Genomic DNA, 27330 nt, shown 5'->3' on the forward strand with positions numbered 1-27330 from the left:
TCTAAGCAGAGCTGGTTGGAATTTTACATCCAAAACAGAGGGCTTTCAGAGAATGCTGATTCATGGAACATGAAACCTTCAGCTAATCAAAGGCGGGGTCCTTCAGGAGCTTGTCAAAGATTTGGTCATTCGTGCTCAGCATACACCGCAACGGCAGCGTGCCTGCCAAAACCACAGTTTTCCAGGGAATGCAGCTCTGGGGGGACTTCCGATGCTTCCACTCTCCCTGCCATAGAGTTAGGAACCGAAAGCCCTGGGGTGGTCTCCCAGAATCAGCTCTTCTAGGGCAAATCCACCATGCAGACTGCCCCGGGGCTAACAGCAACCATGACATTCACAAGAATGTAAAAAGAAAAGGAGTACTTGTGGCACCTTAGAGACTAACAAATTAGTTACTTTATAAGAATGTAAGTTCCACGCAGCAGCTGTGGGGAGTGGATTTTGTGTCAGAAGCACCGTGTGTCAGTGTTTCTTAAATGAATTTGTTTTTAAGATTTCCAGTTTGCAGGAAATGTTAAAAAAAAAAAAAAACAACATTAAAATAATAGATTTATTCCCTTTGGAACTGAACCAAAGCAAAATTTCCTGTGAACTGCAAATCCTGCGTTTTGGCCAGCTCTAGATCTAAGTTCATGGGGTTTTCACTGTCCTTTCTTGCACTATTCACCCTTCTTAGATTCCCCTCTGGTACCCTCTTTCTACCTTTCACAGCTATGTATGTTTGCCTTATAAACTTCTCAAAAATGCCAATGTTCTACTATGCTAGATTCCTCCCACAGGCCAGGGGGTCCCGGTGAAAAAAATAACTTGAATTTCTCAAGTGACTAGGAAAAACCCAGTTCACAAAGTAAAGGTCATAAGTGTGCTAAGCACCTGGAGCAGAAGCACATTACAGGATTGGGCTCACGGAATTCTGCTGAGAAGCAAATATGAGCCCAAAGCAGTTTCATACAGCCTTAGAATTTGGGGTTAGGGTGGGAAGTTTCAAAAGCCAAATCCATATATCGTAACTGGTTCATATCACAGGACTTGACCAAAGCAAAATCCTGGCTCCGATTCCCTCCTCAGGTTTGGGGGTGTTGGATGGTTCAAATTTTTGCAGCTGACTCCCCTCTCTGCTAAGAAGCCATCTACACTGATGTGTGTATAGATGCATTAAAATGGACAAAGACATACCATAGAAATAAGTTCAGACTCCTCCGGATTCTTCTTTGGTGACCTAACAGGCAAAGTTACACAATTAAATAATTGAATTTTAATGTGGAGTGGAAAAGTGTAGGCTTGATGAAAATGCAAAACAGCAGCAGGAAAGATGGGGTTTAGTAAGATACTTGGCAAGAAACCAAGACAAAAGGTGGAGCAGGTGGCTACCTTTTAGCATGTCTTTCCAATCTGCCATGTAACATGAAATGGTAGGAGGAGTGCTCAATTTGTTGCGTTACGATAGGAGCTGTTCTCGCTATATAAACTGGTGGGGCACTTGGTCTACTATCTCTGGCTCGGCACACATTCTTTAATAGATAGTCAGATACTGCATAGCAACAGCTGCCTTGCTGGACTCAGCTGGAAGGTAAGAAGAGTTTGTTTTAATGCAGAGCTTGAATTTCTTATGTATCTGTGCCTTTTCCCCCATGAATAGGAAAATACAGACAGTTAACAAAACTCTTGAATGGAAGTAAATGAAAGTAAATAAAGCAGATTAGAGTAAGTGAAACAGCACCCGGGGACTGCCTCAATCATATTCATTCCCAGCACTTTTCTGCTAGGCACTCTAATTACATTTATTAACCCGACTGACTGTACCTTTGATACATGCACTGCTTCTCTCTTATCTGTTCTGTTTACTGCCTTTTAATTTTGCAAATGAAAAATGACCAGTCAAAACTGATCAGGATCAACTGTGATAGCAAAGCCAGAGATATTCTAATATTGGACAGATCTTTGAAAGTTGAACTATGGATGGATTTAATGCGTGTTTGATTGTCACAGTTGAGCTACATTTGAAATGAGTGTTTTAAGAAGGCATTTATCTATGAGCAATGTGCTGGAATTATGAATAGGCAGCAGGTTTAAAACAAAGAAAAGGATGTACTACTTCACACAATACACAGTCAACCTGTGGAACTCATTCCCAGGGGATGTTGTGAATGCCAAAACTATAACTAGGTTCAAAAAAGAACGACATAAGTTCATGGAGGCATCAATGGTTACTAGCCAAGATGGTCAGGGATACAAACTGATGTGCTGAGTGTTCCTAGCCTCTGATTACCAAAAGCTGGGTGGGATTGACAGGGGATGTATCACTGGATGATTGCTTGTTCTGTTCATTCGCTCTGAAGCAATTGGATTGGCCACTGTCGGAAGACAAAATACTGGGCTAAATGGACCATTGGTCTGACCCAGTATGGCCATTCTTATGGGAAAGCACCAAACACCAATTTAACCATAAATTCCTTTATTAAATCCAAAAACCAAATGATACTTTATGCAGTAGCTCTAAATATAGCTAAGACCCTAAAAATGAGCAGTCACTACACCCAATACAGTAACAGAGTATTCTTAAGTATATGATCAGTATACTTACAAATAGGCCAGACCTTGGGCTAACCCTCTCATTCTGGTGTACTCCAGCTAGTACCAGGTTTCCCATGGCGCCACAGTGCCGGGCCCAGGCTCCAAAGGGGCCCTGCCCCCAATCCGCTCTGCTTGGGCTGCAAGGCCCCCAAAGCTCCTCTCTGCCCCTGCCCACCACTCTCTCCTGCGGGGGAGGCAGAAGCTTGGTCCTGCCGGCTCCTGGGCTCCTGCTGCAAGGCTGGCTCCTCCCACACCCACCAGCAGCCAAGCTCCCCCGCCTCTTCTCCAGAGTGTGCCACATTCCCACCCCTTCCCCTCCCTCCCAGCGCTTCCCCCACCGCCAAACAGCTGTTTGCCAGTGCTCCGGGAGGGGGAGCGAGGAGTGGGGCCACAGCATGCTTGGGGGAAGAGGCAGAAAAGAGGCAGGGACAGGGCCTTGGGGAAGGGGGTGGAATCAGGGCAGGGCGGAGCAAAGGCGGGGCCCCAGCACTCCCCCATCCCATCCTCCCCACCCCCCGCCGTGAGCCACTCAGGGCAGGGGGCTGGGGTGTGGGCTGGAGTCATGGGGGTGCTCCCTGCCCTGACTCCAACACCCCTCCCCCCAACCACATTCCCACCTCCACCCCTCGCACCAAACAGGAGCTGCCCCAGGTAAGCGCTCCACACCCCAACTTCCTGCTCCAGGCCTGAGCCCCCTCCCACACCCTAACTCCTGGCCAGACCCCACACCCCGATGGTTTTTTTACTTTCTTTTTTATATAAAGTGCTCTTATCCAAAGCGCTTTACAGTAGGTAGCTAAAGGTACAAACAATATTTGGAAAGATCATTAAGTGGTCCCCCGAGACCCCCCCCACACCCCCCCGCAGTGATTTTCAGGTGGCCTGTGGAAGAATAAGTTAGACTAGAAAAACAATCAAGCTATCTCACTCTATTTTCGTGTACTCGCTATTACTTACAGGAGGAGGGTGAAGAAAAAAAGAATGAAAAATGGGGGCAGGGGGGGAACTAAAAGAGAACGTTCTTTTTCTCGGCTGGGTCCCAAGGAGGGGCCCCAAAAATGAAGCTGAGCCCAGGGCCCCACTAACCTTAAATCTACCACTGGGGCTGACCCCTCCCCCACAGCTCCCCACGCCGCAGCCAGGGGCTGACCCTCCCCCCCCCCAACTCCCCGAGCTCCGCGTGCTGCTGCTAGAACTGGGGCTGACCCCTCCCTTGCCCCAGCTCCCCACACCGCTGCCAGGGGCTGACGTTGGCCCCTAAACCTCCCCCCCCCCACAAGCTGCATTCTGGCTGGGTCCGGGGCTGACCCCTCAAGCCCTGCTGCCTGACACCTCGCATCGCCGCTCCCCGCACGCACATTCCTCCACACCCCGCTATGGGGGGGCACACTGGACTTTTTTGGTAAACTGGGCATTTGTTCATTTGCTCTTGCCAACTGATCAGTGCAAGAGCAAACAGGATAAATGCCCGGTTTTGTCAAAATAGTCAGGCTGGCCGGGACAGAGCTGAAAAAGGGAACAGTCCCAGCCAAACGGGGACGTATGGTCACCCTATCTCCAGGCAAGTGGATCCTGAGGGAGTCTTGGGGTGGGGAGGGAGGTCTGTGTGTTGGGATGCTGGGAAGTGGGGGGTCTGAGTGGGATGCTGTGTAGTTGTGATGGTGGGCTGTGGGGAAGTGCATTGGGCAGTAGTGGTGCGGCTGTGTGTGGGGAGGGGGGGTGCTGGGTTGGGGGGGAGTGCAGGCCGCTGTGCGTTTGTGGTGGAGGGTCTGTGTGTGGGGCTGCTGGGCATAGCAGTTCCGGGAGATGCTGGGCATAGGGAGTTGGGGGCTGTGTGGCACAGCCTGGGCCCACCCCCGAGAGGAAGGGGCACACTGGCAGCACAGGGCTGGGCGGGCCAGTGTGCGTCTGACAACTGCCGGTTTGAATACAGTGCCCTTGCACTGGGCTGGGTGGAGCAGGGCCGGCCCCACCGTGCTATGCCCCATTGCCCCTGGCTGGTCCCTTGCTCTGGGGACCAAACTCCCCACGCCATGCTCCTTTGCCCCCGTGGGGGCCCACAAATATGTTTGGGGCTGGGCCCACAAAAGGTTAATCCAGCCCTGAGTCTCCAGCATAATCAGGTAGAGTCTGACCAAGAACTTTCAGATTCATGGCTCTCTTTATACTCTTCAGGTAACTTGACAGCTTTAACAAAAACCCAGTCTGAGGCAGTTTATGCTTGCCCCTTTCCTTCCTCCAAGCTTCCCTTTCTTGTCTTCTCCCCACATCCTTGCTTGCCAGCAGAACAGTGGAAACTTTTGTGCTTCTTTCTTTTAAGACAATTTTTCTTTGTCTTGTTGGTGCAGCTCTTTGTTAGTTTTGGAATCATACATTTTCCCCACATTACGAGTTATATTACTTATTATTCTCACGGCCTTCTTTTATTTGATTTTTGAGGCCCTCTCCGTATTAGCCACAATCCATAAAGCAAATACATTATTTTCTTAACCAAACTTATGCTAACGCTAATTGTTTAATTTCATAATTATCCTACATTCACCACCTTAGAACCCTACATACTACATGGGCTTTACTACATTAAGCATTTTAAACATACATCTATAATTTTGCAACATCTTGTACAACTAATAAACTTGACAATACAAAATCAAAACTACAATTACCATAATCACACTGATAACTATCAAAGCTCTGAATGACAATCTTCACCATGACAGGTTTCAGAGTAGCAGCCGTGTTAGTCTGTATTCGCAAAAAGAAAAGGCGGACTTGTGGCACCTTAGAGACTAACAAATTTATTTGCGCGTAAGCTTTCGTGAGCTACACCTCACTTCTGTAGCTCATGAAAGCTTATGCTCAAATAAATTTGTTAGTCTCTAAGGTGCCACAAATACTCCGTTTCTTTTTGCAAATCTTCACCATGAATGTAATTCCACTTTGTACCCTTGTTCCCACCAGGTGGAGCTAGTTAACTGCCGAATTCTCTGTGCATGGCTATTAAGCTTTTAAGATCCAGGTTCAAGTGAGGATAGCATGCCCAAATTTGGGTATTGCTTTTCAAGCATTCTCCTCTCATCTGAATTCAGCCCATCATTCAGTTACATTATGGAAAATGGGTATGGGATGTAAAGTCTTTCCATTTATCACTGCAGTGAATTTTGGTGGGGTACAAAAAATTGGCCAATCAGAATAACATTTTTTGGATCTAGCCACTGAAAGTGGCTATTGCCATCCACCAAGCAATATTTACCAATCCCAGCATAAGCAGTTTTCATTTCACCAGTTCCCCAGCATCTCTACTGTACTGTGCAGTTTGGAGATTGCTCCCGCAGAGTTAACTCACATGCCAGCAGCTCTGTCTGTAAGACATTACATGGGCATCTATTGGTGTCTCCCAGGTGTGAGCAACAGGACAAGCTCAGTGCTTTCAAGACCTTGTCCTCATCTTGCAACAGTATTTGAGGAGGAGAAACAAACTCTTTTCCAACTTAATTAGTTGCCGTATCTTCCAGAACTTTGAGAGGTTTAACAGGGGTTTGAATGACCTGATCTGCAATTACTGGGACAGATAGCGTAGGTGGGATAAGGAGTCCTGTATTCTTTTCATGATATTGGAGCCTGGAGAGGTTTTGTTGTTATAGTTTTACACCAATCAGCCTCATCACATTTTCAGTTTCTCTGGGGTTATACAAGAGGGCAATTTACCTTATTCCATATCAGTGAGAGTGGCCTTGATTTTGGCTAATACATTCTCTCCAGGCATAGAACAGGGTATGGCCCTGGCCATTGCCCCACTTTGATAACCTTAATTGGTTTGGTTAACTTGTTCGTTGACTTTGTGCTGTACTTCCTTAAACAAACTGCATATTATATACATTCAAAAGTTATTGATTAATGAGTTCTTTCCTATGCTCAGTCACTGGGCTCAGGATGTCCTGGCGTTGGAATGCATGGTCATGTTCCCACAAGGGCTCAATGTCTGCCTGGTTTCAGATTGATGCTCTGGCTCCAAACCACCTGCTACATCACTGGCAGATAGGCTCCGTTGGCTTTGCCTTTGAATTGATTTGGGTGCCTTTACTTCTGCATTTGTACCAACAAAGTCTTCCCAATAGTCCTTTATCATTTTGCCATACAATTAGCCAAGCTCCGGCAGACAGAATCCTTTTGGCAAAGGCAATGAAATCAAATTAAACAACACAGGTACATGTCTACATTGAACATTGTTGTATAGCTCTTCTTTAAGGGGCCTTAATACCAATCCATTACCGGGTCCTGCCTCTACCCTGAAGCACTCTGAGTTTTTCTTTTCAATGTACTTTTGTGCCACTCTTATTTCTACCCTTCCTGATCCCCAGAAGGGTACATATTGATAAGCCCTGTTTGCATAAACTTTTACAGGAAACACAAACTCTGTATAATGCCCCTCAGGCCTAGCATACCCATATGGAATATTCAAGGTACTGTTCCCTAAATAGGGATTGGTGCGATGCCTGTCAATTCTTACACAAGTATCATGGCTTTGCTTGTTCTTAGACCACTTACAGAATTGAATGCAATATCCAGAGGCATTGTCTATTTCACCCCACAACTGACCAGGGCTTCTGGCTCTCACCTCAGTGACAGAGACTTCTTCATATCTCCAAACGTAGATTGTTATTTCTGTGTTTATTGAGTTGCATTTTCCATGTACCGCAGTGGTAGACTTCTTATGTGCAATGACACCAGCTTCTTCATACACTGACAGTAGTCTGAAAAATCCAACCCAATTTTTGGTGTTCCCTTTACGGGAACCTTTGTGCAACTTTCACTGAGTAGCAGGAGCCATCGATCCTTGCTTTTAGGTCCTGCTTCTATTTGTACCAAATAAACGGCAGGGCTGAGGTTTTATATTATATAGTATGGACCTCCCCACCTAGATGCCAAAAATGGGGGGTTGTCTGGGGTCAGCTGCACCATCACTCTGTCCCCAACTTGCCAATCTACAGTTCCGGCTTGTTTGTTAAAGTATGCCCTCATTTTGGCATGATCCTGCCCCTGCTGCTGTGCAATAGACACTTACATGTCTCATAAATTTTCTCCCAGCAGTCTTACCGGCTGAGCTGTGACCAACCCTTCCTTCATTAGGTTTGGCAATGAGGACAGCAAACAAATATTCTGGGAGTCTCATCTCTCCGCCCATCATGGCAATAAAAGGAGTGACACCGGCTGGTTTACTTTGGCTTCCCCCTTAAATCCATAAGAATCAAAGGCCACTTTTCATCCCAGTCTTTGCCTGATTCACACACCGTGTTGTTTCACTTGTTCTGTTTGTCCTTTCCGCCAAGCCAGAAGCCTAGGGCTGATAGGGTATGTGACATTTTTGCTCTTTTCCCAGAATGATGAAAGCACCTTTCATTGCCTTCCCTGTGAAAGTTGTTCCTCGAGCACTGTCTACGCCCTGGGGCATTCCCACCTAGCAGAGACATTCTACAATCTTGCTGTAACAGGTGCAGTGGCTTTTCAAGTAGGCAAGGCCTCTATCCATTTAGTAAAAGGCATCAGCAATCACAGGCTATGGCTACACTACAGCGCTTACAGCTCTGCCACTGTACACTGTCCCTACAGAGGCTCTAAGCCAACAAAAGATAACACTTCTGCCAGCATAGTGCTGTCCACACCGGCGCTCAGGTCAGCTTACATCGCTCGGGGTGGGGGTGGGGGTGTTATTCACACTCCTGAGTGACATAGCTTATACCCACTTAAGCTGCTGTGTGTACATAGCCACAAGTAAATATTGGTTGCCTCTTCTTGTAAGTGGTAACTCCCCTGCATTGGCACTTGGCAAGCTTTCCCAGGACCCCCTGCAGTGTTGGGCCTGGCTAAATCCACGTTTTGTTTTCCCTGGTGGATTGTTTTTAGCACAAAACATGAAGTTTTACGTTTGTTTTACTATTGGGCCGCCAGGCCACCTTACTTAGTCGCTGATAAGTGGCATCAGCGTTTTGGTGGGCCCCTGATGGCACATCATGCACCAGTCTTAACATTTCCCTTTTAAGGGGAATCCAGACCGGGTCATCTAAATCATCCCCTTCACTAAGCAACAAGTTTCCCCTGGCAAGGAGCCATTTACCCTTCAGCTGGTTTAGCTCCCCGTGTGTTACTTTGGGTGTAAAAGCAGATAGCCCTGGATCAGACTCTTGCAGTGTTACTAAATCACCGTTTTCTGCTTGCGCTCAGGTGGTACCAGCAAGGACTGGATAATTAGGGGCTGGACCCACACAAACAGCAAATCCTGGGCTTAATTTGTGCCAGGGCTGAGCCCCAGCACCTCTCAGCTTGGCAGATCATAGCCCTCGTGCCTCTGGGCTTGTGACGTCAGTTATGAAAGCAAAAGAATTGCTTGGGCCCAGCCCCTAATTGCTTGAGCCCCCGCCCTTCTTTCATTACAAATTAAGCATTGAGCAAATCCTGTGAGTGGGTCCCTTTCTGGTGATATAGGGAGAGGGGTCAGCCTAACATAAGCCGCTCAGGTTGCAGCCCTTCAGAAGTTAGATTCTGTACTGCACCTGGGATAAAAGGGTGAGGGGGCCCCTCTTGAGAGGGAATTCCTCCAGGACACTCCTCTGGAGCACCATCAATTAAGACTCCCACCCTGGCAAAGGTGAGGGTTGTTTAAGAGGACAGACAGCAGTTTGCTGCTCTCAGCAGCCAGCGGTTGTGTTAAACTAGGACTAGACACTGTACTGTCATTACAGTTTTACGTGTCCCAACCCACCCGACATCTGAAATGTGTCCCGGACCGCCACAAAGCTAATACGTGTTTTTCACGGAGGCTTTACTGCTTTTCAACTCCGTTCAGTACTCTGGAAGCATAAGCAATAGGTTTTCCTCTCCCGTGATAGCCCTGAGTTAACACAGCTGAAATGGCTGTGTCCCTGGTTGCTACAAATAGTCCAAAAGGTTTTGTATAATTTGGGACTGGAGTCCAAACCTCTTTGAAATAATACACTACCTGGATATGCTGGAGGTTCCATTCCCACTCTACCTTTTTCCGCTGCAGCGGGGAGACGGCAGTGTGCCGCAGTGGCTGAGGTAGTCAGGAACAAAATCCCAGCAAAAGCTTCTCATGCCAAGTGTTGTTTCTGAGGTAGGGAGGGGCAGCTCCAAAATCACTTTAATATTTTGTTTGTCTGGAGCCTGCTGACTGGGTTGCAGGGTTAGTCCCAGGAAGGAAACCTCCTATTTCACTAGCTGGGCCTTTTTCTGAGTTTAGCTTGAGTCCAGCTTTCATCGAAACCTTAAACAGGGCTTCCAATACTTTGAAATGGCTTTCCCCGTCAGTAAGATGCACAAGAATATCGTCTACAAATTGCACGTTTTCTTCATAGGTTTAACACTAATTAGATGAAGTTGTTTTCTATCTCGGGCATTTTAATCTTTTCTACTATTGCTTTAGTTTCAATACAGTTATTCTTTTTCACTTACAAAAGACCACCAGACAGATTTTTCGCTCCCTAATAACATTTACTTTACACCACAGTTAATCATAATTTTTAGATACGATTTTTCATGGTTAAGCACCATTTTTTTCTATTTACTGATCTTTCTTGGCGCGGGGTTGTGGTTCCAAAGCACGCAGCAATCTGAAAAAGAAAACACAACCTACCATGGCTCCTCTCTGGAGCCCTCATAGGATTTTAATTAAGGAGCATGTTTTGTTTACATTCCTTTTACGCCTGCATATGCTATGGGGACATACACATTCCTCCATAATTCACCATGCACTTTTTATTTGCTACAACATTATAATAGCCATATCAGTTTTCACATGAAGTATAACCATTTATTTTGTGCTCACAGAATTTCCATAAAAAGAACAGGAGGACTTGTAGCACCTTAGAGACTAACCAATTTATTAGAGCATAAGCTTTCGTGAGCTACCGCTCACTTCACGAAAGCTTATGCTCTAATAAATTGGTTAGTCTCTAAGGTGCCACAAGTCCTCCTTTTCTTTTTACGGATACAGACTAACACGGCGGCTACTCTGAAACCTGTCAGAATTTCCATGCACAATTATCAACGTGACTGTCTGATTACTCAGAGCCACCTTAAGGCCCAGTGTTCCTAACTGCATCTCTTATGTACCTCACCCCTGCCATTGCTCCAGAGGGGCACTGTCATTTTAATTTCTCATTCTTCTCCAGCAGCTCTGAGCTGCTGTTTTATTACTGAAAAAGGATCCAGAGTCTCTCCCCGCTCTTCTGGGTCTGGCTGCCCCTGCCACCACAGCCACGACCAGGACGCTGAACTTTATAAAAACACTGAGACACCCAAAGGATTAAATGCTAAATAACAAAGCCAAACAACACTAGCTAGCTGTGTTTGGCAAAATGTGTCTATCATTGTTGCAACTTTGAATGAACAATTCAAATGGATTTTTAGTGGCATTTTTAAAAAGCCAGTTCATTTTAAACATACAAAATAGGGTTTTATAAACCAGAAGTGTTTCTTTAGGTCCTTAACCCCTTACCTAATTACACAAATAGAGTTTTACATTAAAAAAAAAATCTTTTCTTAACGTCCCTGGCACTGGTCTAATTATTTTTACACAGTTGTACCCAGATTACACTCCCCAGTCAAGTTCCAATGGAAAACCCTGATTTCCTTTTAGTAACTTTGACTAAATCGTTCATAGTGAAATTATTCAAATCACACTGTCTCTCTGCCTGCAGCTGTCATTTATAATTGTTTATTTTCAGGTGATTCCTTTCAGAAAAGGCCCAATTTTCCTTCAGGACGGCTGTAAAGATTCCTGGGGACAAAAGCATAGTGGTAGTAATTGCTGCCCCTTGACCCCTCCCCTCCCCACCCTCCTGTATAATTTGTTTGACTGCCAGGGCTCCACCCGGCATGAGTGTACCAAGCTGTACTGCCATAAGTGGGTTTTATTATCAAACCAAGCATTCTCTTCTTATAACACTTTCACGCTACCATTTCCACAACACCCTCCAAACTCTGTAGCGTTAATTTGTGCAAATGCTCCTTTGAACTCCTCACTCTCTTTCCTTAAATCACTTACTTATCTCCCAAAGAGACATACATTCACCAGCTGATTTCTCTCAGTAGCACAGAACTTATTTCTGGGGTTTTTTGCACTCCTACATCAAGGTGGTGCTCTTTGCCCGGACAGACTTCACCACCGCGTCCAGTGCCTGAAACACAGCTGCCTTAGTCTGTGCTTTCTTTAACCTTCGGATTGCTTAAGAAGGCAGTATTGATATTTGTCTCCAGGGTCATCAAATTTCTTTTAAAATTCTTTACAATTTTAGCGGCATTTAATGGCCCACCGTCATGCTTTGCCAATAATGTATCTATTTACAGCATAGAATCACAGAATCATAGAATATCAGGGTTGGAACGGACCTCAGGAGGTCATCTAGTCCAACCCCCTGCTCAAAGCAGGACCAATCCCCAACTAAATCATCCCAGCCAGGGCTTTGTCAAGCCTGATCTTAAAAACTTCAAAGGAAGGAGATTCCACCAGGTAACGCATTCCAGTGCTTCACCACCCTCCTGGTGAAAAAGTTTTTCCTAATACACAACCTAAACCTCCCTCACTGCAACTTGAGATCATTACTCCTCATTCTGTCATCTGCTACCACTGAGAACAGTCTAGATCCATCCTTGTTGGAACCCCCTTTCAGGTAGTTGAAAGCAGCTATCAAATCCCTCCTCATTCTTCTCTTCCACAGACTAAACAATCCCAGTTCCCTCAGCCTCTCCTCATAAGTCATGTGCTCCAGCCCCCTAATCATTTTTGTTGCCCCCCGCTGGACTCTTTCCAATTTTTTCACATCCTTCTTGTAGTGTGGGGCCCAAAACTGGACACAGTACTCCAGACGAGGCCTCACCAACATCGAATAGAGGGGAACGATCATGTCCCTCGATCTGCTGGCGATGCCCCTACTTATACAGGCCAAAGTGCCATTGGCCTTCTTGGCAACAAGGGTATACTGTTGACTCATATCCAGCTTCTCGTCCACTGTAACCCCTATGTCCTTTTCTGCAGAATTGGTCCCTAGTCTGTAGCGGTGCATGGGATTCTTCCATCCTAAGTGCAGGACTCTGCACTTGTCCTTGTTGAACCTCATCAGATTTCTTTTAGCCCAATCCTCCAATTTGTCTAGGTCCCTCTGTATCCTATCCCTACCTCCAGTGTATCTACCTCTCTTCCCAGTTTAGTGTCATCTGCAAACTTGCTGAAGGTACAATCCACGCCATCCTCCAGATCATTAATGAAGATATTGAACAAAACCGGCCCCAGGACCGACCCTTGGGGCACTACGCTTGATACCGCATGCCAGCTAGACATGGATCCATTGATCACTACCCGTTGAGTCCCACAATCTAGCCAGCTTTCTATCCACCTTATAGTCCATTCATCCAGTCCATACTTCTTTAACTTGCTGGCAAGAATACTGTGGGAGACAGTGTCAAAAGCTTTGCTAAAGTCAAGCAACAACACGTCCACTGCTTTCCCCTCATCCACAGAGCCAGTTTTCTCCTCATAGAAGGCAATTAGATTAGTCAGGCATGACTTGCCCTTGGTGAATCCATGCTGACTGTTCCTGATTGCTTTCCTCTCCTCTAAGTGCTTCAGAATTGATTCCTTGAGGACCTGCTCCATGATTTTTCCAGGGACTGAGGTGAGGCTGACTGGCCTGTAGTTCCCTGGATCCTCCTCCGTCCCTTTTTTAAAGATGGGCACTACATTAGCCTTTTCCCCAGCCTTTTTCCCAGCGTTCACCAGGCCTTTGCAGGGCTCTGTCACGAATTTCTTTATGGCATTCAGCAGACCTTGGTCATGCTCTGTCAGGCATTCTTTTACAGCGGTATCCAAAGTACCTCCCTCGGTTCCCCTGGTGTTACTGAATTTCTCTTGAGGAGAGAATTGTATACTGGCCCCCGAGGATAGATTGCTACCCCTTCATTCTGGGGGGTTTACAGCAACTGATGTTCATTTCTGCGGTCCCTTCATGGATCATCAAAATGTTGGAATAATGAATAATAATATGAGAAATCACCAAACACTAATTTAACTATAAATTTCTTCATTAAATCCAAAGCCCAAATGGTATTTTATGCAGTTGCTGTAAACATGTCAGCCTAAAAATAAGCAGTCACCACACCCAATATAGTAACAGAGTATTCTTAAATTTGTGAGCAGTATACTTACAAATAGGCCAAACCTAGGGATGACCATCTCATTCTGGCGTCTTTCAGTATGATCAGGTAGGGTCTGACCAAGAACCTATAGTTTCATGTCTGTCTTTATACTCTTCAGCTAACTTGTTAGTTTTAGCAAAAACCCAGTTTGAAGCACTTTATCTTTGCTCATTCCTTCCTCCAAGGCCTTCCTTTCTTATTTCTCTCCCCATCCTTGCTTGCCCGCAGAACAGGCTTGTTTCTTTGGGCTTGTTTCTTTGAAGACAGTTTCCCTTTGTCTTGTTACTGCAGCTCTTTATTTTATTAGTTAGTTTTGGAATCATACATAAGAACATAAGAATGGCCATAGTGGGTCAGACCAAAGGTCCATCCAGTCCAGTATCCTGTCTACCGACAGTGGCCAATGCCAATTGCCCCAGAGGGAGTGAACTTAACAGTTAATGATCAAGTGATCTCTCTCCTACCATCCATCTCCGTCTTACAAACAGAGGCTAGGGACACCATTCCTTACCCATCCTGGCTAATAGCCATTAATGGACTTAACCTCCATGAATTTATCCAGTTCTCTTTTAAACCCTGTTATACTCCTATACATCCTTCCCACACAACAAGTAAGATTAATTATTATTCTCACAGCCTTCTTTTACTTGCTGGTTGGGGCCTTCTTCCTACTAGTCACAAACGATAAACCAAATATGTTATTTTCTTAACCAAATGTAAGCTAACTCTACTTTTCTAATTGCACATTTACCCTATGCAATGGAGCATGTCTAGCAAGCATAATAAATGCATTAGAAGCTTGCCAACATTTGGGATTGTGTGTGCGTGCGCACGCATCCACATCACAAAATATGCATTTTGTACTTAATATTGAGCAACATGAACTTAGATATATGGGAACAGATCTTAATCAGCGTCAATGGAGCCACATTGACTTACGCCAGCTCAAAATCTTTCACAATAACAATCCTGAAGGAAGTGAGATATAATGAATGTAACTGCATGCTGGAATCTACTGGAATAAAGAAGGACCACCTGGGGCTTTAAATCCTCTTAAAATTATAGAGAAACTTGAAAATCCTCAGGGTCACATTGGCAACAAGAGAAATTCTAGTGTAGGGAAGAGAATACCTTTTCTATCTGCAGATCAGTAGGCAAAGATCAACTCCCTCCTCCCCTCAAAACGCACAGGAGAGAAGTTGGAAATCAGCATTATCTGTGAGTATTGAGCTAATAATTCTAATGACAGTCTCTGGTCCTTTACCCGCTATAAGTAGAGCTTGTACTCGTGTATTATAATGTATATTTTCTAATGAATGGACTACTAGATGTACAAGTTTATTTCAATATGTGAAATAATATTTACAGCCCATGCCAGATGTTCCAGGATTCAAACCCCACCATCCACTTCACCTCTCTTCAGCTTTAGTAGGTCACTCCTGTAGGTGTGGTGGCAGCAGAATGCTATGGTTGCAATGTACAGCAGAATGGAATTGACTTGATTTGGGGAGAGGATAAACTTATGCAATACCCAGAGCTCCATTTAAGACATATTGGTTCTGGATAGATGAGAGAGAACAATCAATTGGCTTCTCATTCACTGCAGAAGAATCACTTCCGTAGCTTAATTTTTGTACATCAGAAATTCATGTAGGTTTTTTTTCTTCCGATAGGGCTATTTCATTATAACTATGAAATATTTTAACTAAACAGTATTGTTCTTCGAAAGGCTATAATTTACTTACGGCTACAGTGAGATATTTTATCTGACAGCTCAAAATTCTCAAGGCAAGGGGAGTCTAAAAAAGTAGTTGGAATCTTTGGATAATGTAAGCAATGCACCCACTTTGTGTAAATCAGCAGTAAATAGAGTAACTCTGTGATGTGACAGGTCAGAATTTGGCCAGATAAATTCCTTGCATCCTGATCACTTTCTAAATGCAGTTCTTGGGTGTTTATCTCTCACTCTTGAGCTGTATAAAATAGGAGTTGGAGCAGACCCATACATTGAGTTGTATCGTGTTCCAAATGAAACTCCCACAAAATAAGGAATATTCCTTAGCTCATCTACTTTTATTGTAGGTTCTATCGATCAACCAGCAGATTTTGTTTTTGTTTTTTTAATGATTTCATACCAAACCAGTAGGGAGCACATGTTATACATTATCACTGTAAATCCATAGAGACCAATGGAGTTACTCTGGATTTACAGAGGCATAATCAAGAACAGGAGTACTTGTGGCACCTTAGAGACTAACCAATTTATTTGAGCATAAGCTTTCGTGAGCTACAGCTCACTTCATCGGATCTGAAGTGAGCTGTAGCTCACGAAAGCTTATGCTCAAATAAATTGGTTAGTCTCTAAGGTGCCACAAGTACTCCTTTTCTTTTTGCGAATACAGACTAACACGGCTGTTACTCTGAAACCTGTCATAATCAAGAACAGAATTTAACCATTCACTGGAATCTTAGAACAAAAAAAAAACATTTTTTTTTACAGGATCACGAAACTCAGAGAGAAACAAAAGAAATTGAAGCCAATTATTCCAGTCACATGTCACTGCAGAATTGTCCCTTGATGTACATTTTCCAGTTCCTCCTCACCTCTCCTTTAAAATGCTCTTTAGAAGAGTAAAAATCAATGTTAATTTTACTTTAATAGCATATTTATTTATTAAAGGACGACTTGCTGGCCTGAATAACTACCATGAATTCAAGAGACTTACTCCAACTTTACTCCCATGTAACCTTCATCAGAATGTGGCCCTGTGAGCACATTTTTCAACTTAAGATTTCATGTTATTACCTTATAGTATCTTAGACTGCAATGAAAACCTCTGTAAGTCTGCAGTTTCATTAAAAACATTCAAAAACCTCCTCTGTCAGACTCAATTTTTCAATGGGTCAGATCTCACTTCAGCTTTCCTTTGAGCATGAGATGGAGCCATAAATATTTAGTTTACACCTTGCAGGTTGTACAGAGTTCTCTGTCCTTTTGGGTAGGGGCAGGGTTGGGTAGGAGAGATACTCATCTTGTTCTTTATTAATATATTTGTTTATAACAATATAAAGACCAAATCATACAAGACTTTTGGGCAAAATAAGGTGATTTCCCCATCCTCCAGCAGCAAGCATACTGCTAATATCATGGCAAGAAAGCCAGGACACATTACATAGCTATTTTGATAGATGAGCCATTTCATACAAGAATAAGCCAGTAATTTGGAATCCAAGCTTTGATCCTGCATCATTTAAGTCAATGAAAACAGGATTTGGCCCTTAATAATCCCATGACCCTTCCTGAGATTAATCATGAACTCTGCCTACTACATGCCATGCTGCTGTGGGCATGTTTCCTACTGATTTTCTTATGCTTGCCCTTTATCACACATGACACACATGTAGGAGGAATGAATGGATGTTCTCTGAGCCATATTTGTGACATCTCCAGTAGGCCACTCTCGGCTGACTCGTCTCTTGATGGACGCAGGCCTAACGAATCTGAGTGAAAGCACCACCTCTGGCCAGCACACTCTCCAGACCTCCCTGCAAGAGTGCCGCTTTTGGATATGCTGGAAGAACAGATAGGCATAGCTTTAATGCAGCTTCTTCTGAGGATTAAGTTCAGGCCAGGACAGTGGATGTTCAGGACATCCAAACAAATGTCACACTCTCCTCTCACTTTGCCTCGCTGCCCGTCACAGAGAACTGGAGCAATTTCTGCCCTCAGTTATGCCCATGAAAATCCAGGGCAATTCCACTCAATTCAGTGGAGTTCCCCAGATGTACACCTGCATAGTGGAGAGCAGAATTTGTCCCATAAGATAATTGTATTTAAACTAATTGACTGTCCCCTTAAGCATTTCAGAACACGTGACCTGATGAATAACATAATGACTAGGTCCTCTTGGCATTCACACATTCTCTTACATTAAGAACTCCACATTTCACTGAAGCTTAAAGCACTAATGTGCCAGCATTAATCTATATCCCAGGGCAAGTGTTCCTTTGAACAAAGAGCGAAAACTATTGGAAGCTGCCCTAACCATGTTTTTCATCACAGGGCAGGTTCTGCATAGACAGTACGCACCAATAAAGTTTAAATTTCACTATTAATGTAGGCTCCTGTTCAACAGAACACTTAAATCCCTTGTTGGCTTCAATGGAATAAGCCTATTTTTAAATTCCTTACTGAATAGGAATGGACTCGTGCATATACAGACAGTTAAGTATGTGCTGTCTTGAATTTAGGCCTTAAGCATATACCATTTTCATCTCTACTATACAACTTACCTGACCAGGTATGCAGACCCTTCTTAGTAGGGACATTATGTTCCCTACTGTGTAACATTTCCAAATTACTTTGATGTAAACAATCTCAGTTAGCTTTCCAGCTGCAAACCATTGTACAGGCAATCATAAAATCTGAGTTTTACGGCCTTATGGGTAGATGCCTTGGTTTTGCTGCCAAGCAGTGTGGCGTCATTGTATTTCTTTGTGTGTTTTAAAAAACCCGTCCTGGACAGACCATCTCATTTACAAAGTGTTTACTGCATGATCTCTTTCAGATAAACCACTCGTGTTTCAGTTTGTCAATTGGGTCCTGCGAGGGACATCCCAGGTGATCTTCGTCAATAACCCTATCAGTAGGCTTATCGTGTACACAAATACCTAGTTACTCCATTAGAATGCAAGGAAGCATGTGAGGAATGCTAAATGCTGCATACAGATTGCATTTTTCTGCCAAACCCAAAACACACTTTCTATTGGTTTTATGAAGTAGCCAGTTTTTTTCTGCATAATAATTAACGGGGGGGGGGGGGAATCATTATTTTGTTTAAGTGCTGAGTCATTTGTTTGTACATTCATCCATTGCCTGCAAGCACTTTTCTCGGATGGGAAAATTCTGATACTTGATTTTTGATACTGGAATGGCCAAGTAGAACCCCATTCTGAAATGAAAGATTTAAAAAATAATAAAAGTACAACACATCTGGTGCAGCGATTATGCCTAGGAAAGTGAAGAACGTGGGAAGATTAAACAAAAAACAAAAATGAGTAACAGAACCATGGAGATATGTACGCACAGCCCGTGCTGCACTGAGTAACCACATGATCTTATTATTGTCATCATTTTCTTCCTTTTCGCTCCCCTTACTGGTCTGTTGATACCGCCTATTGATTGGGTCACACACCTGAAGTAAGATTGTACGCTCTTCCAAGCAGGGATCACATCTGCACTGGTTTTGGTGAGGCACCTACACTAGCAGAGTTTTGGTTTTTCAAAAAAAAATGTGATTTTTGTATGTTTGGGCAAAAACTGATTTTTATATTTTTTTCAAAGTTGTGCCATAGTCTATGGCAGTAAACTGGTGACCAGTGTGTGCATGTAACCATGTGTTCCTCCAGACTGAGTCAGAACTGCTCAGCTGTGTGTTATAGGCCCTAAACTGCTACAGCTAAGGGAGAGTCTCCTTTAGTGTAAATAATAGGGCCTGTACTTTTGGAGCATGATTTCTATCCCTACTGCTGCCATGAAGCTCCAAATGACCATAATGTGCAGCATAGTGATAACTGTTAAGTCCTAACCAGCTATAGATTTATTATAATCTTTGTGTGTGAAATATAGTGTCATATTTAAATTATCTACTCACTGTCTTAACCAGTAGGGGTGCCCTAGTACATTTTGCTTCCTGTGTAGGCAATAGTCCACCAATCAGAACAGATGTAGCTTTAGTTTGCCGTTCACTGCAATGTCTTCTTTTCCTCAACAATTGGCCTGGATGGGTCCTATCACTCCAAATAGTGAGTGAATTCCAGTGAAAGCTTTGTGGATTTTGAGCTCGTGGTGCTAAATTGGGAATTGCTCCCTAAGCACTTGAGACGAGAGTTTCAAAAATTGTCTGTGTGATTAGGATCCTACATTCATAAAGTCTTTCCAATGACTTCAACAGTCCTCAGATCGGGCCCCTAGTCTCTTAAATAAGTGCTGAGCACTTTTGAAAATCAGGCATTCAGGCCTATAACCGCAAAGACATTTAGATGCCTAACTCACATTGATCTCCATGGGAACTAGGCACCTACATATCTTTGAGGATCTGCACCTACGACCCTAATTCAGCCAAACATATAAGCACACGCTTATCTTTATGCAAGGGAGTAGTGGTGTGAGGGACAATGCACATGTTTGAAGTTAAGCCTGGTTTTTTTTGTGCTTTGCTGTATTTGACTTCATTTAAGTGATTAAATATGGATATGTGGTCCTAACTTTAAGCACTCTCTTTTGATGGCTGGAAGAAACAGCTAGACAAATTCAAGCAAAAAATAAGGTGAAAAAAATGTTAACAGTGAGTGTACATATCCATTGGAACAGCTTCCCAAGGGATGTGGTGGATTCTCCATAACATGGAGTTTTGGGACGAAATCTTGGCTCCACTGACATCAGTGGCAAAACTCTCATTGGCTTCAATAGGGCCATGGTTTCACCCTTTAAATCAAGGATTGATTTATTTCTAGGTTGTAGCTGAACCACATGTTATTACTGAGATAAACTATGGCCCAGGTTATGCCTCAGGTCATTCTAGATGACCATGGTTCCTTCAGGCCTTCAGATTTATGAAACTATGAAAATCTTGACCTTGGGTATTGTGGTGAGGGGCAATACAGAGAACCTGAGAGAGATTAAAGATATGACCTTCTCTTCCAGTGAAGAGTGATACTTTAAAGAAAAGCAGATAGTTCCATAATAGACCACCTTCTCTCTAATTGCTCCCAATTCCAGTGTGCAATACATACTAAGTGGCAGAGGGAATAAATAACAGACATATTGGGGCATCGTAATGCATTGTCTCCTTTCCTGAATTCCTTCAAAGGCTCTGAAAGCAACCATGGAGGGTGCTGAAGTCAAGATAGAAATGAAAGGCGAAAAGAAGACACAAAACCAGACTCCAGTGAGAAAATGTGGGAAACAAGTCTGCAAAGCCATTTGCTATATCACAGGAGACATGAAAGAGTTTGGAGACTGGCTTCAAGGTAAGCCCATTTCAACTGAGCCAATTTGAATACATCAGAAAAGCACTGTGGCTAATAAATAGCGACCAGCATGTTCGATCTGTATTAACTAATTCAAGGATGAGCTGGTTCAATAAACTGCAGAACAGAAATGATAATACTGAACCATTCCTACATTGTAGGGGAAATGCCCCCTTGTGCAAAGAGCCAAACCAAGGCTCATCCACCATCCAAGTCCAGAGGGTGCATAAGCTGAAATTCACCCCATTGTGCCGGCCCCTCTGCAGAGGAGTGAATTTCATCTTGTGAGCGTAACAGAGGATGTTTATTTCAATGCTGGCTCATTCCTTATCATGTGCCCCTTTCTTTCCCACAGACTAATGTTTATCATGCCCAAACGCCAGTGTGAAGTTAAATCATTCATCCATGGGTTTTGATCTCTCAATAAATCAGCATCAAGATACTCACCTAACCTGCCATCCAAGATGCAGACATCATACGTCAGCAGTTTGTATAAATCTGGCACCGTATGCTTTAGAATAGGGAATTCTAACAGCTGTGCTATTCATCTCAGTTAGTTTTCCAGCTGCAGACCATTATCCAGGCAATCATAAAATCTGAGTTGAGTTTTACAGCCTCGTTGATACATGCCTTGGTTTTGCTGCCAAGCAGTGCGGCATCCTTGCATTTCTCCATGCGTTTCCAGAAAACCATCCTGGACAGACCATCTCATTTACCAAGTGTTTACAATGTGATCTATTTCAGATAAACCGCTCCCGTTTCAGTTTGTCGACTGGGTCCTGCGAGGGACATCCCAGGTGATGTTCGTCAATAACCCTATCAGTGGGCTTATCATGATTGTTGGGTTCCTTGTCCAGAATCGTTGGTGGACGCTCACAGGCTGTTTAGGAACTGTTGTCTCAACGTTAACAGCACTTATTCTGAGTCAGGACAGGTAGGTTGTTCTTGTGATTTAGAATATTGCGATAAGTGAGAAATAGGATCCTGATGTGCTGAGTAGCTAGTACTGCCTTAGCTTAACATATTAATAGAAAGAAAAAGTGCTTATATAGGTTGTTATACTCTGAAACATAACCTCTGGGGAATGCTGTCTTCACTAAGAAATACATTTTTCCTACACCTTCATGGCCCGAGCTCCTGAAATCCTAACTGAGGCAAAACAAGCCCAGGAGTTAGGATAGGTGCACGCTGCAATAGACAAACCTGAGCTAGCTTTGGCCTAGCCAGCTGGAATAACAATAACAGTGAAGCCATAGCTGCTGAAGTACATACCAGAATGCTGGGCGGGGCTGTACAACCCAGGCTGCTATGGCTTCACTGCGGTTGTAGTCTGAGCTAGCTATATCATAGAATTATAGAATCGTAGGACTGGAAGGGACCTGGAGAGGTCGTCTACTCTAGTCCCCTGCACTCATGGCAGGACTAAGTATTATCTAGATCATCCCTGACAGGTGCTTGTCTAATCTGCTCTTTGAAATATCCAATGAGGGAGATTCCACAACCTCTCTAGGCAATTTATTCCAGTGCTTAACCACCCTGGCAGTTAGGAAATTTTTCCTAATGTCCAACCTAAACCGCCATTGCTGCAATTTAAGCCCATTGCTTCTTGTCCTACCCTCATGAGCTGTGGGTATAATAGGCCAGGGGAGGCTAAGCCACCTTCCTATGGAGGAGCGCCGAACTGCCACCTTTGGAGAGCCACTGCTGAAAGGGTGCTGGGGCTATGGGCCTGCCCACGCTGCTCCTCTTACACCCATGTTCCGCCTCTTCCTCCTGAGGCCCGCCATCGCTCCCCCTCTTCCTGTCCCCACTCCTCCCCTTACCCAGAGACCCCACCCACCTGCCACTCACACCTCTCCGCCCCCGGCAGGCAGGGCAGGTCTGGAAAGGGGGTGAAAAGGGGCCAGCAGTGGGCAGGAGGGGATCTTGGGGGAAGGGGTGAAGAGTCAAGCCCTGCATGGATCCGAAGGTATATCCATGGATGCAGATATCTGCAGATATAAATCAGATATCCGTGAAGCTGCAGGGCTCTACCGGGAACCACAACAGCAAAACCAGCAGCACATTGGGCCGCTGCTACCAGGAACCCATGCCCTGCGCCGGCAGCTCTTCCAGTGTGGCTGAAGGGCACCAGGCTCACCAGCAGCTGTCCCTGGTCGCACTAGTCTTGTCCAGGAGCGTGCAGCCACTTGCATGACTAGGAACAGCGGTTCCCAGTAAAGCCCTGCAGCTCCACGGACATCCAATTTATATCCGCATTCGCGGGGATGGAGAATGGGTGGGGCCTTAGGGAGAGAAGGCCAAGCAGGTGTGGGCCTCGAAGCAGAGCAAGGGGCATGGTCCCCCACTTCTAGGGAGTGTCCGGCACTTGCACACAGCATCCCCAAATGCAGGAGTCGCACACCACCCATGGCTGTCCTCAGAAGTTAAGGAGAGAAAATTTTTCCCTTCCTTGTAACAACCATTTATGTACTTGAAAACTGTTATCATGTCCCCTCTCAGTCTTCTCTTCCCTAGACTAAACAAATCCAATTTTTTCAAATTTCCCTTGTAAGTCAGGTTTTCTAGACGTTTAATCATTTTTGTTGCTCTCCTCCTGACTTTCTCCAATTTGTCCACATCTTTCCTGAAATGTGGCACCCAGAACTGGACACAATACTCCAGTTAAGGCCTAATCAGCACATAGTAGAGCGGAAGAATTACTTCTCGTGTCTTCAGAGTAACAGCCGTGTTAGTCTGTATTCGCAAAAAGAAAAGGAGTACTTGTGGCACCTTAGATACTAACCAATTTATTTGAGCATAAGCTTTCGTGAGCTACAGTGTCTTGCTTACAACACTCCCAGAATGATGTTTGCTTTTTTTGCAACAGTGTTACACTGTTGACTCATATTTAGCTTGTGATCCACTAGGACCCCCAGATTCCTTTCTGCAGTACTCCTGCCTAGGCAGTCATTTCCCATTTTGTATGTGTGCAGGTGATTGTTCCTTCCTAAGTGGACTACTTTGCATTTGTCCTTATTGAATTTCATCCTGTTTGCTACAGACCGTTTCTCCAGTTTGTCCGGACCATTTTGAATTTTCATCCTATCCTCCAAAGCCCTTGCAACCCCTCCCCAGAGCTGGCCCTATACCCGAATGGCACCCCAGGTGAGGAGCGTGTTTGGCGCCCCTCCCCCTCCATTAAACTTTTGAATACCTTATTTTTTATTGCATTGTAGCTCATTGCATGACTTTGATGCACGATTTGCATACATGATTTATCCCTGTCACACAAGACGATAAATTTGCACGCTAGGATCTGTACATCTGTATTTATTCTTGCCATATATAAGCAAATTTAAAAAATTGATCTCCTCTAAGCTTATAGAAACTTTTTAATTTTAAGTATAACTGACATCAAGAAATGGAAGTGTGGACCAGCACTGGGTGGACCGGTATCAAATAGTGTTAAAATAGGTGACAGCCTTGGAAGAGGTGGGGCCGGAGCACAGCAGCTACCTAGGAGAGCACCTGGTTGTGGTGGCTGCCCCTTGCCCAGGCTGGGCTTCCACGGACAGTGGCCAAGCAAGCTGGAGCCCCCCTAAAGTCCCCAGAAGCCAAGCCTGGGCAGGGAGAAGGTTTTGCTGCCGCGCCTCCCTGACCAGGTTCTCTCCCAGGCAGGTGCTGCTGCGCACAGAGCATGCCGGTGGGGGGGGGGGAAAGGAGGAGGGGGGGTCCAGCTTGCTCAGCCTGTGTCCCGGAAGCTGAGCTGCAGCAGGGAGTGGGCTGCCGCTACCGCCCCTCTCTAGCCAGGCTGTCTCCCAGACAACTGACTAGGCTGCACCGAGCAGCAGCGACTGGGAGCAGCTCCGGCCCGCTCCCAGCCCTGGGCAGGCTGCCAGGGAGAGCAGCTGAACATAGCCGGGGGTGGAAGGGGAAGCTGGCACAGCAGAAGGACAGAGCCCCTCCCCCCGCCCCACAGGTAACGTACGGTGGGGTGAGGGGGCAGGGACAGTGTAGGGCCCCGGGCTGGGGTTGAGGCAGGGAGGAGACACGTGGGGAGGTCACGTGTCCTCCACTTTAGCTGGTGCCCCCCCAAATATAGGGAGGCACCAGTCATCATCATCAGTCAAAGATAGGTTTCACAAGCCTCAGCTTCGAAAAGCTGCACTCATCACTCGCAACTGTGACCGGCACCGTGAGCAGAAGCCTCAAAGCTACCCCCAGGTTAGGAAAAGTGTCCTTCAGCTCTGCCTCATGAATGAACTGGAGAACTTGGAATGGAGAGTGCTTCCCGTGTTGCAAAATGTGGCGGATGTTGTCCAATTCAACATAGAGGCCTTTATCATTGACATCCTAACATTACCCATGTGTCAGCGTCCGGCAAAGGTCCGTGCAATTGTTCAAGAGTGTTTTCCTGTCCGCCAGCAGCTTACTAAGGTCATACAAACCCCCCCAGGTCATTTCATGGTGCTTCATTTGTCCAAACCTTTCTTTGATACACACTTGAGCAGTGTCTATGAGCATGCAGAAAAACTCCTCTTGAATTTTATTTCCAAGCTTCCCATCACCTCATCTCTTCCCTCATAAGCAAACTGTCTCTTCTTCCAATGAATACAAATTTCCTTGAAGACAGGCTCAACTCTTTAAGTTTTCTGCCATTTCTTTGGCAGTAGTGGTAGCATCTTCAAATCCATTGTCTCTGTAGGCCACTGTGAAATCACGGCAGCTTCTCATCAAAGTAGTAGCAGTCGCGATGTCCACTGACTGAGGTTTGTAATAAACCCTGGCTTACAACATTTACTTGGAACAAGATATCGTGCCAAACCACAACTGAGACCAGAAATTTGAAGTCGGTGATGTGGTTTGCCAGGCTTTACGCCTCATGTCAGATTCCGGCTTCCGCTTTACTCAATTGTGCCAGTTCCATCAGGGCATTGTAAACCTCAGTCACTGAGGTATCTCACTGGCCTTACACTGTCAGTGCGACTCTCCCAGTGAGTATCACTGATTTGTAACATTGTCTGTGAGGATCTTCCATCTGATAGTTGACGCTGAAGACAGGATGTATCTCCTTTGCAGTACTCTGGAGAGAGATATTGAATCTAATGAAGATGACACTGCATCTGACAGAACCAGGCTGAGGGAATGGCAGCCACAAGACACGAAGAAAGCTCTTGGATTCAGCGCACGGATCCTTGCCTGGACACCACTGTTTCTTCCCTTCATGTTTGCATCACTGTCATAGTCTTGGTCGTGGCAGTCCTGAAGCTTTATTTTATTCTCATTCAAAAGGTTCATAAACAGTTCTGTTAGGCCTTTTCCAGTAGCATCATCCACAAACCAGAAAATGGTCTTCTGCTGGTTTTCCGTGTCTATGCGTTTATTCAACTTGAGCCTGGACTTGATTTCCATCCATTGGGAGTAGGCTGTAAAATTACCTGGTGACTTTTCATGTTGCTTCTGATCATCAGCTAAGTTATGCCAGGAGCTGTACCCGGAAAGCGCAAGCAACGATTTAGTATTCTGGTCAAATATTTTGCAACAAAAACAGAATATGTTGTCAGTTGATTTCAAGTAAACTAGCCAACACCGAGTCAGCTTCTCACCATTCTTGAGCACTCTTTTGCAGTGTGACTTTGAGAAGTGTCGCTTCTGCTCACTGACTGGAAATGTCATGTCCTTGATTTTGCCCAGCCCATTCAAAATTGTACGATCAGTATCGGCAGAGTTTAGGATCACTGGCCATAAAGCGGGACCTGATGTATCGATTTGTGGGGTGCAATTTTTCTCACTGCTGTTTCTGTCATCATGCAAGGCTGATTCTTCTCTATTGTTTCTCTCCTTTTCATGTAAACCAGATTTTTCTTTATCATCACTCTCCTTTACACCGCCAGGAAAACTGGACAATTCTTCACCACTTTCCTCACATTTCCATTCCTTATCTTTAAGTAAATCTGCTAATTCCTTAGTAACAGGACTTCCATCATTTATGCTTTGCTCTTCAATTTCTTCTGCACTGGGATGATCACTAGTGCCTAAAGCCCAGTCTGTATTGTTCTGTTTCAGATATGTTCCCATCCAATTTGCCCCTTGCTGCAAACGAGATTGCACCTGAGCTTTTCACTTCCTATACTGAGCTCCTGAAAGCTTCTTTGGGGGCATCTTTTATTTTCTATGGGGGGGAAACAGACAGTATTAGGGAGAGCAAACATCTATGTTCCACAGTCTTGTTCAGCAGAAATGAGGGGTTCAGGGTGCGGGAGGAGGCTCTAGGCTCCTAGGTGTGGCGGGGTGTGGGAGGGGGGGGAGTGAGGACTCCTGCTGGGGGTCCAAGCTCCAGGGTGGGGCTGGTGATGAAGGGTTTGGGGTGCAAGAGGGTGCTTCAGGCTGGGATTCAGGGGTTCAGAGGGCGGGAGGGAGATCAGGGCTGAGGCAGGAGCCTGGGGTGCAGGGGGGAGTGAGGGCTCTGGCTGGGGGTGCAGGCTCTGGGGCGGGGCTGGGGATGAGGGGTTTGGGGTGCAAGAGGATGAT

General features: G+C 45.0%; 1 protein-coding gene across 1 annotated transcript in view; it reads left to right on the forward strand.

Annotated features, from left to right (window-relative positions):
* The first annotated feature begins 1069 nt into the window (after nt 1–1069).
* The window catches only part of LOC140911919 (urea transporter 2-like), a 41005-nt gene continuing 14744 nt past the window's right edge, over nt 1070–27330 (forward strand). The window contains exons 1-3 of the mRNA XM_073346080.1: nt 1070–1570; nt 20658–20817; nt 21562–21751. Coding sequence (XP_073202181.1) covers nt 20673–20817; nt 21562–21751 — 335 coding nt within the window. The 5' untranslated portion in view covers nt 1070–1570; nt 20658–20672. The remainder of the gene's footprint in view (nt 1571–20657; nt 20818–21561; nt 21752–27330) is intronic.

The sequence above is a fragment of the Lepidochelys kempii genome, chromosome 5 (assembly GCF_965140265.1).
Source record: "Lepidochelys kempii isolate rLepKem1 chromosome 5, rLepKem1.hap2, whole genome shotgun sequence".
NCBI lineage: Eukaryota > Metazoa > Chordata > Testudines > Cheloniidae > Lepidochelys > Lepidochelys kempii.